Source organism: Perissodus microlepis, chromosome 23 (assembly GCF_051167445.1).
Source record: "Perissodus microlepis isolate ML-2025 ecotype Zambia chromosome 23, ASM5116744v1, whole genome shotgun sequence".
NCBI classification, from domain to species: domain Eukaryota; kingdom Metazoa; phylum Chordata; class Actinopteri; order Cichliformes; family Cichlidae; genus Perissodus; species Perissodus microlepis.
In genome coordinates this window covers 3,718,869-3,729,719 of record NC_140482.1, presented here as the reverse complement: position 1 = coordinate 3,729,719, position 10,851 = coordinate 3,718,869, and the positions used below count along the sequence as shown (strand labels likewise).

Below are 10,851 nucleotides of genomic sequence, written 5' to 3'. Positions count from 1 at the left end.
CTAAACATCATGAAAAATTAAGTTCAGTGTGTGTGATGCATACCTTAAGTGTGGAGGGAGAGAAAACTGTCCTTCAGATTCTGTGGAGAGGGTCTGCTCAACATCAGTAAATGTCACCTCCTCATCTTCTTCGGATTCCTCATCAGAGTCTGATTTTTGGAACATTCTAAAAGCCTTGACCCGCTTGGACCCGTTGTCTGTCACGGTGGCTGTCACTTTAGAGTTCAGTCCATAAGCCGAATGCACTTGCTCTATTTCATTGCCGATGACATCATATGTGTGTCTCCCTCGAACTCTTTTACATGCTAGCGCTGCATGTCCTCGTACAAAAGTAGAAGGATCAATCCAGTGTGCCGTCATTCCGAGAAAACTTTTGTTATGGCTGGTCCAAATGTCAGCAGTCGTGGAAATATATTCCAAACTCTCGAATGTCTCTTTAAGCTCCATTTCCATGTCAGCATAACACTTATCTAAGTAAGTAGAAAATGTTTTTCGATCATGCAGTGCTGCTTTTTTGCCACACACAGGTATTTTGTTTAATATGCACCTAAAAGACGGAGACTCTACAGTACGCAGCGGTAGCATCTCTTCCACAACGTAGCCTGCAATCATTTTCTTAAGCTCACCTTCAGACACTTTCTGTGTTGCTGAAGTGAAATGAAGTTTCGTCTGCTTAGCAGGAGTTGCCGCGGTGTTATCCATGGATGATGAAGATGGCTCACTCAGAAGGCTTTGTCTGTGCTGCCGTGTCAGGTGCTTCAGCAGATTACTCGTGCTATTGACAGCGGCCGATAATTTTTTCTCCCCAGGACATAGCTTACATATTACTGTAATGTTCTTGTCTGCTTGTTTTAGAAAAGTGAAGAGACGGGAATATTTCCATTTCATAAAACAGGCCCTCGCTTCAGCCGAGTCCGACATCTTCCGCTGTAGAATACGACTGTGCGGCAAACTGGCGCGAAATGACGTACAGCTGCACTACAGCGATGTTAAAGCAGGCGACATTGAGGGAAATTTAAAACTGCTGGCTAAGGGTAAATGTATGTAAATAAGGGTAAAATTCACGTCGGCAGTAATGACACCCGGTTACGCCAATCGGAGGTCACTAAAATCAATATTGAATCGGTGTGTAACTTTGCCAAAACAATGTGGGACTCTGTAGTTTTCTCTGGTCCCCTCCCCAATCAGACCAGGAGTGACATGTTTAGCTGCATGTCCTCCTTAAATTGCTGGCTGTCTGAGTGGTGTCCCAGAAACGATGTGGGCTTCATAGATAATTGGCAAACCTTCTGGAGGAAACCTGGTCTTGTTAGGAGAGACGGCATCCATCCCACTTTGGTTGGAGCAGCTCTCATTTCTAGAAATATGGACCAATTTATTAAACCCCCCCAAAATATGACTATCCAGAGTTGGGACCAGGAAACAGAGTCGCAGTCTTACACGTCTCTCTGCAGCTTCTCTCCTCCTGCTACCCCCCCAAAAACCCATCTCCATAGAGACTGTGTCAGCTCCCAAACAGACAAAAAACAAACTAAAAACCAGCAACAAACAACTTAAACATAAACAATCACAAAGAAAGAACAATACAGTATCCACATCTGAACCAAAGAGTAAAACAGTGAAATGTGGATTATTAAATATCAGGTCTCTCTCCTCCAAGTCTCTGTTAGTACATGACTTAATAATTGATCAACAAATCGATTTACTCTGCCTTACAGAAACCTGGTTGCAGCAGGATGATTATGTTAGTTTAAATGAATCAACACCACCGAGTCATTCTAACTACCAGAAACCTCAAAGCACAGGCCGAGGGGGAGGTGTGGCAGCAATTTTTCACACCAGCCTATTAATCAACCAAAGACCCAGACAGACTTTTAATTAATTTGAAAGCCTGATGCTGAGCCTCGTCCACCCCAGCTGTGAAACTCAGAAACCAGTCTTACTTGTTATCATCTATCGTCCACCTGGGCCTTACTCAGAGTTTCTCTCTGATTTCTCAGACTTTTTATCTGATTTAGTTCTGAGCTCAGATAAAATAATTATTGTGGGTGATTTTAACATCCATGTAGATGCTAAAAATGACAGCCTCAACATGGCATTTAGTCTGTTATTAGACTCAATTGGCTTCTGTCAAAATGTAAAAGAACCCACCCACCACTTTAATCACACTCTAGATCTTGTTTTAACATATGGCATAGAAACTGAACATTTAACAGTGTTTCCTGAAAACCCTCTCCTGTCTGATCATTTCCTGATAACATTTACATTTACAATAATTGATTACACAGCAGTGGAGAGTAGACTTTATCACAGTAGATGTCTTTCTGAAAGCGCTGTAACTAAGTTTAAGAATATAATCCACCCACTGTTATCATCTTCAATGCCCTGTACCAACATAGAGCAGAGCAGCTATCTGAACGCTACTCCAACAGAGGTCAATTATCTTGTTAATAATTTTACCTCCTCACTACGTACGACTCTGGATACTGTAGCTCCTGTGAAAACTAAGGTCTTAAATCAGAAGTACCTGACTCCGTGGTATAATTCTCAAACACGTAGCCTAAAGCAGATGACTCGTAATCTGGAGAGGAAATGACGTGTCACAAATTTAGAAGATCATCATTTAGCCTGGAGAAATAGTTTGTTGCTTTATAAGAAAGCCCTCTGCAAAGCCAGAACATCTTACTATTCATCACTGATTGAAGAAAATAAGAACAACCCCAGGTTTCTCTTCAGCACTGTAGCCAGGCTGACAAACAGTCAGAGCTCTGTTGAGCCAACCATCCCTTTAACGTTAACTAGTAATGACTTCATGAACTTCTTCACAAATAACATTTTTATCATTAGAGAAAAAATTACCAATAATCATCCCACAGATGTAATATTGTCTACAGCTACTCTTAGTACCATTGATGTTAAGTTAGACTCTTTTTCTCCAATCGATCTTTCTGAGTTAACTTCAATAATTACTTCCTCCAAACCATCAACGTGTCTTTTAGACCAGCGGTCCCCAACCCCCGGGCCACGGACCGGTACCGGTCCGTGAGTCGTTTGGTACCGGGCCGCGGGAGTTGAGGCTCGGGTGTGAAATGTATGGTTTTCAGGGTTTTTATCGGTTTTTAGCGTTATTTTGTTATCGTTTTTTATCGTTAACTCTGTTTTCCTGGGTCTTTTCACGTGTGTTATGAATAAATCTTCTTTTTTTCGGTACCGGTACTAGTTTTATTTTATTGTATTTATCCGCGACACTTTAAAGGCCGGTCCGTGAAAATATTGTCGGGCATAAACCGGTCGGTGGTGCAAAAAAGGTTGGGGACCGCTGTTTTAGACCCCATTCCTACAAAACTGCTTAAAGAAGTCCTGCCATTAATTAATTCTTCGATCTTAAATATGATCAACCTATCTCTAATAATCAGCTATAATAATGAAAACATATTAAACGAACAATATTTGTCTCATATATATAATACATCTATACATACACTGTCAAAGATACTTGTCTTTGAGTGAAGATTTAAGGTGATAGGAAATATAAATAACTGCAGCTTGAATCTTTGACACAGAGTTCAGGCTCACTGCTGTAATATCTGATAATAATCTGACAATAAATATAATATTGGCCACATTATATTTACATTACCAAAGTGAGATGATTTTAGTCTCATGAACAACATCAGCTAATTGTTATTTACTAACTAACCTTAAAATGACTGTTCAGCACAGAAATGAAGCCCAACAATCATGTTTTACAGTCCTGTGGTCTCAGCCTCAGATACTCAACTAATCAAAGTGAGGTCATAAAACATGAATGACCAGCAAAACATTTTTCTCCTTCATTTCTGTCACACAAAGCTGTATGTAACGTTTCTCGCGGTTAGTATCATGGTTGCTAGGCAACCTGAGCAGCGCGATGAAGGCTAGACCGTCCCATTTCACAGGCCTCTCACTTCCGCACTTCTCGTACTTCCCAGTACGCACCGTACGTAGTACGCGAACTGCTCATACTCCGAAGCATGCGGTCGCTGGATTGGACACAGCCAGCCACTCACTCACTCACCCCCTCCCTCCTGGCTCACAGCTTCTTCTTCTTCTTCTTCTTCTTCTTGGTTGGCAACCAATGTTAAGGCGCATTACCGCCCCCTGGCTCACAGCTCAGTGGACATTTAGATGAGAAAATATATTGTAACGACCGTGGGTTAGTGGAGCTAAACTGGCTAAACTGCTCACTAGCTAAACGGCTAGCGGGGCGCTAGCGGCTATCGCTAAACTTCGCAACGGATGGAGAGCGCTCGTGCCTCATACACCGCACGACCCCGAGCGTCTCAGCAGCAGACTGATAATCCCCAAATGATCCAGCAGGAGGCAGTAGTGGTTCACACCAGTCGTTTATTTACCATCTTTTTCTACCACCACGTAACACTGCTGACACCGAACCCCTATCCCGCTCCCACCACATAGAGTCGCGGTGTCAGCCAACCATGCCAATTCAACCCACTCCACAGAACACACATCAACTTCACTGTGGCTTACATTAACATAACACTAACACAACATGCGAATCAAACACATAGGAACTAGCAGAATGATAGAAAACACAGACAACACAATACCCAGAATGCATCTGGCTAACAACCCCAGCCAGGTCATTACACAGCCCCCTCCCAAAAAGGTTTAGTGTCCCCACAACCTTAACTGTCCACTCTGTAGTCCAGCAAATGTCCGGGCCGGCGTCGAGTACGCTTCGGCCTTGACTGGGAATCCATGGCGCCCCCATTCGGGCCGGGCGTAGGGGGCAAGGAGTCCCCAGGCTGCACACCAGCCTGTGGGTTGGGGTCAAGCAGATGGTATGGCGCCAGCCTGTCCTTGTGTAGCACCACCCGCCTTCCCCGTCCCGGCATCCGGACTCTGAAGACCACCTCCGATAGCTGTTCCAGGATCTCGCCCGGGCCTTGCCAGTGGCTCATGAGCTTGGGGGTCAGCCCCCGCTTCCTCTGGGGGAAGAACACCCAGACCCGATCTCCGGCCCCCAGCATAGGACCGTGCGCACGGGTATCATACGCCCGTTTCTGGCGGGCCCCGGCTCCCTCCAACGTCCGTCTTGCCAGTTGATGCACCGTGTGCAACCGCTCCCTGAGCCGCCGGAAGTAGTCCATCTCTGGTCCACCAGCAATCTCCGGCTCAGGGGGCGCCCCGAACACCAAGTCCACCGGGGTTCGGAGCTCCCTTCCGAACATCAACGCTGCAGGAGTACACTGACTTGACTCCTGCACTGCTGTTCGATACGCCCACAAAACAAGGGGCAGGTGTTGGTCCCAGTCCCTCTGATGTTGGCTGGTCAGGATGGCCAGCTGGGTTGCCAGCGTGCGGTTGAACCGCTCAACCAGACCATCGCTCTGAGGATGGAGGGGGGTGGTCCTCGTTTTTCTCACCCCCAGCCTCCGACACACTTCTCCCAGCACCTGGCTCTCAAAATTCCTCCCTTGGTCGCTATGGAGCTCCTCCGGTACACCAAACCGCGTGAACATCTCATCCACCAGAGTCCGCGCCGTCGTCACCGCACTCTGATCCGGCACCGCATACGCCTCTGGCCACTTTAAGAAATAATCCATCGCGACCAGGACATACCGGTTGCCGGCATCAGTAACAGGGAACGGACCCAGGATGTCCACTCCGATCCGCTCCATTGGCGCCCCAACTAGGTATTGCTGCAATGGGGCATGGGAGCGCTGGCTGGGACCTTTCTGCGCCGTGCAGTCGTCACAGCAGTGGACATGGATCTCCACGTCCTGACGACACCCCGGCCAGTAGAACCGCCGTCTCAGCCATCGCACCGTCTTGCCATTCCCAAAATGGCCGGTACCTGCAGCCCCATGAACCCAGCGGAGGACCTCAGGCCGCAAGGCCCGGGGAACCAGGAGCTGGAGTATGTCGCCTCCCCCGTCTGGCGCTCGCCACCGCCGGTAGATTACACCGCCATGGAGCTCCAGGCTGTTCCACTGGGAGTACAGCGACTTGGTCTCAGGCCCCTGGGAAGACACGGCGGACCAGTCTGGCCGTGTCCCTGCCTCCATCCAGTCCCTCACCATCCCCAGCGCTGGATCGCTCACCTGGTGCTGCTGTAGCTCCGCTGCGGTGAAAGGTTCCTGCCCTTCATCCACACCCTCAGGTTCCGCTGCTGCCGATGTCGGACCCCGGTCCAGCTCCTCCAGGCGCCTGCAGTACCGGCACTCATCCGCAGAACAGGGACGTCTGGACAGGGCGTCAGCGTTGGCGTGCTGCCGTCCTGGTCGGTGCTGGGCCTCAAAGTCGTACTCTTGTAGTATGTCCAGCCACCGGGCCACCTGACCCTCCGGCTGGCGAAAGTTCAGCATCCAGGTTAGGCTGGCGTGGTCCGTCCTGAGCAGGAACTTAGTGCCCAGGAGGTAAGGTCGGAAATGACGAACCGCCAGGACCACAGCCAACAGCTCACGCCGGGTAACACAGTAATTCCTCTCGGCCCGGCTGAGGCTGCAGCTGTAGTATGCCACCACTCGCTCCTCAGCCTCTCCCCTCTGGGAGAGCACCGCTCCGACCCCCACGTTGCTGGCGTCAGTGTCCAAAAGGAAAGGCTGGCTGGGGTCAGGATACGCCAAGACCGGGGCACTCACAAGGGCAGTTTTCAGCTGCTCAAAAGCCGTTGCACAGTCCTCCGTCCAAGCAAACCGCTGACCCTTGTTTGTCAACTGATGCAGGGGGCTGGCGACGGTGGCAAAGTCTTTTACAAACCTCCTATAATAGGAGGCCAGCCCCAGGAAGCTTCGTAGCTCGGCGACGTTCGATGGGGGGGGCCAGTCCCCCACAGCAACCACCTTCTCGGGGTCAGTAGCCACCCCCTTTTCGCTCACCACATGTCCCAGGAACTTCACCTGGCGAGCAAGAAGGTTGCACTTGGCCGGGTTCAGCTTTAGTCCGGCCCCGCGGATGGCACTCAGAACCTCTCGTAGGTTAGCCACGGCCTGTTCAAAGTCCTTAGCATGAGTCAGCAAGTCATCCAAATAGACCACGCAGCGGGCACGGGGAATGTCTTTGAGGACCCTTTCCATTAACCTTTCAAACGTGGCTGGTGCATTGCATAGTCCAAAAGGCATCACCTTAAACTGCCACAGTCCTTGCCCTATGGTGAATGCAGTCTTGGGCCGTGCCTCGGCAGCGAACTCCACCTGCCAGTACCCACTGCGGAGGTCTAGCGAGCTGAACCAACTGGACCCAGCGATGTAATCCAGTGCGTCATCGATGCGAGGTAACGGGTAAGAGTCCTTGCGGGTGACCGCGTTCAAACGCCTGTAGTCCACACAAGGGCGCCACCCCCCTGTTTTCTTCCGCACCATAACCACAGGTGCGGCCCATGGACTATCCGAGGGTTCAATGACGCCATTAGCTGCCATCTCTTTTATCAGTCCCTCGGCAGCTTGGCGTTTGGCGAGGGGCAGGCGGTGGGGCCGCAGCCGGATTGGAGCAGCTGCTCCAGTGTCTATAGTGTGCTGCACCAGGCCCGTCCTTGTGCAGTCCTCTTCCCTGGCGGCAAAAGTGTCCATAAACTCTGCCAAGAGGCTCTGCAGCTGCCGCTGCTGTGTCGCACTGAGGTGCACCCCACTCCGCCGCCCAAGCTCCTCTACTGCCGCGACAGTCTCAGGTGACGGGGAGACTGCCGAGCTAGGCGGCGACTCTGGCTGCGGGATGTTGGCCCTGCTTACGTTCACCCCCTGGGTCCTCTTCCGCACCCTGGCCGCCCTCGGCCCCTGGCTATGGCATGGGGCTGTGGGGCGCGAGGGCTTTGGGGGTGCTGGTGGGGTGGGGGTCTGTCCCTGGCTACCGCGGCCCACTTGGAGCTGCACGGTCTCAGCACCAATGTGGATGGCAACTCCCGGCACATCGACCCGTGCCCCCCAGTGGGCCAGCAAGTCCAGTCCAACAATGCACTCGTCTGTTATGTCGGCAAGCCAGAACTCGTGGTTCACACTGTTCGTTCCCACCACCACCTGCAGAGTCTTTTTCCCCGGCATCACAGTCTTTTCTCCTGTGACAGTGTGCAACGCTGTGTGAGTAGGGGTCCAGTCTTTCGGCAATGAGCCGCCCGTCTCCGGAAGCACCCCCCTCCGCAGCAAGCAGATGGTGGACCCCGTGTCCACCAGGGCCCGGCAAGACCGTCCATCAATTATACAGTCCAGGTACAGTCCACGGGTGGACCCACAGCGGCCCACCACGGGATGAGTGTCACGGAGAGGGTTTACTGATTGGGGTGGGGGTTCCCTCACCGTCCCACCCCGTGGCCGTTTCCCGTCGGTGATGTCACTCGGCTCCGAGGACTAGGTGCGGGACAGTTCCGGGCGAGGTGACCGGGTTCCCCGCACCGGTAACAGCAGTCCGCCCGGCGCCTCCGACGGGGAACTGCCTCTGATTGGGCTCGTCTGGCCTCCTCCTCCTCATCCGACTGGGACGCGCTCATCTCTCGCTCGACCATCCTGGCCGATCGTCGGGTCACTGGCTCGCCCCGCAGCATCTCCTCAGCCCGCTCAGCCTCCCTCAATGCCTCCTCCAGGTCTCGGGGGGATGACAGCCGGACATGCTGTCGCAGCCTCTCCGGCGTGAGGCCCCTCAGGAAGGCGTGGAGACCCAGCTCCTCCCGTGCCGCTCCTGGGAATGTCGGATAGCCCCGTCGGGCATAGAGGCGGACGTCCGCAGCAAAGGACCCCAGGCTCTCTCCCTCGCGTCGGCGTCGGCAAGCCAGCTCCTCCCTGTTCTGTTCGGCTGGTGGTCTCTGTCCAAACCGTCTGCCGAGCACCGTGGTCAAAGCCCGAAGGTCGCGCTGCTCCTCTGGGGGCAGGTCCAGCAGAACCTGGAGCGCTGGGCCCTCCAGTGCAAGCGCCAGGTGGGTGGCAGTCTCTTCTTGGCCCCATCCGTTGTGAGTGGCAGCCAGCGTGACCTGGGCCAGGTACGGCTCCAGCTGCGTTGCCCCAGTGTAGTGCTGTAGCTTAGCAGCCGTCCTGCCAGGAAGCTGTGATGCGGCCCCAGGAATCCCCTCCCGTCGCTGGGAGAGCAGGGGGTGGCTGTTCCGGGGCGCGCTGTGGCCCTCTGGCCGCCCCAGCTTGGGTCTTCTCCGCTGGGTCTCGGCAGCCATGCTTTCCAGAAGCGAGCAGTTGTCTCGGATTATACGCTCTAATTCGCCTATGGTCGGCTCCATAGTGTCTGCTAGACACTCATGAATCCCACTTCTGACACCAATTGTAACGACCGTGGGTTAGTGGAGCTAAACTGGCTAAACTGCTCACTAGCTAAACGGCTAGCGGGGCGCTAGCGGCTATCGCTAAACTTCGCAACGGATGGAGAGCGCTCGTGCCTCATACACCGCACGACCCCGAGCGTCTCAGCAGCAGACTGATAATCCCCAAATGATCCAGCAGGAGGCAGTAGTGGTTCACACCAGTCGTTTATTTACCATCTTTTTCTACCACCACGTAACGCTGCTGACACCGAACCCCTATCCCGCTCCCACCACATAGAGTCGCGGTGTCAGCCAACCATGCCAATTCAACCCACTCCACAGAACACACATCAACTTCACTGTGGCTTACATTAACATAACACTAACACAACGTGCGAATCAAACACATAGGAACTAGCAGAACAATAGAAAACACAGACAACACAATACCCAGAATGCATCTGGCTAACAACCCCAGCCAGGTCATTACAATATATTTGACACATTTGATGAAAATACTAATACAATAAAATTTTATTACAAATTAAGTTTGTTTGAAAATGTACATTTTTGCACTCTCCGGTCAACTGACTCAGTGACTCAAATGACTCAAAAAACCCGAATCACTTTGGTGAGTGAGTCATTCAAACTCGTTTCAGTAAAAAGAATCAAATTTACCATCACTAGCGCTCTGGCAGAAAGGGAGAGGGGAGCTGGAACAAACAACAAACCATTTGGGGGGGTGTGGGGGGGGGGGAATATATACTTTTGTTGTTAAAATATTACGTCTCAACCAAGTACTGTATGGTTTAATATTTTCAGTAGTGTGTCACACAAACAGCAAATATTGTCAAAAAAAAGTAAGAAATCTTTGGGGGTGCTTTGATTCATTTGGGGGGGGCTTCAGCACCCGCAAAAATGGGCTAAAAACATCAACATGGTAGACAGTGCTTCATATATGCTGAGGGTTAATCAACGGGATAAGACACAGCTGGGGAAAACAAGGTACAGGTGAAAATCAGTGACAATGCCAAGTAACGCTAAAAACAGAGAGTACAACACACAAAGGGCAAAAGAGGAAATAACAGGGAAATATCAGTGGAGACTACACAAAAAGTGTAAGACTGATAGAATTAGTTTGTACAACAGTTGTGATAAATAATGATTTGTGAAATAGTTTACAAGTTTCAAATTCCACCTCATTATAAACATATCATAACCTCTGGCTCCTGGACATCGCGCCTGCTATGGTCAGGTGTCTCGGTGTCAGGCAGCACTCTGCAATATGGTCAGTGTTAATGATGACAGTGTAATGCATTTATAGTGCTACATCCCAAAGGCAGCTGTCAGTCAAAAAATACTTGCACTGCCATTTCAGGCTGCACAACTTGACCACCGGTTGAGCCCTCACTGGCTTCTGTAATCGACAACATCGCAGAAACATTACTACAAAGTCTTAAATCAGTAAAAGTCAGTGTCTCAGGTCTTAATTATGACCTTTAACAAAAGTGAGAAAATGCAAGACTTGGTAACATCATAAATATTGAACTTATTTAATGTATTCTCATAACTACTCTAGCTGTTATGGTTTGCAGGGACGTGGACCCTCC

The 10,851-nt window shown here is 50.9% G+C and overlaps 1 protein-coding gene across 1 annotated transcript; it reads right to left on the bottom strand.

Moving 5' to 3' along the window:
* LOC146360759 (uncharacterized) lies at positions 1-921 on the bottom strand. The gene has a single exon (XM_084921338.1). The coding sequence runs from the start codon at positions 919-921 to the stop codon at positions 1-3; it is 921 nt and encodes a 306-aa protein (XP_084777464.1).
* Positions 922-10,851: the final 9,930 nt, after the last annotated feature.

Coding starts and splice junctions, on each gene's coding strand:
- LOC146360759 (XM_084921338.1), bottom strand. CDS start 921: ATGTCGGACTCGGCTGAAGCGAGGGCCTGTTTTATGAAATGGAAATAT.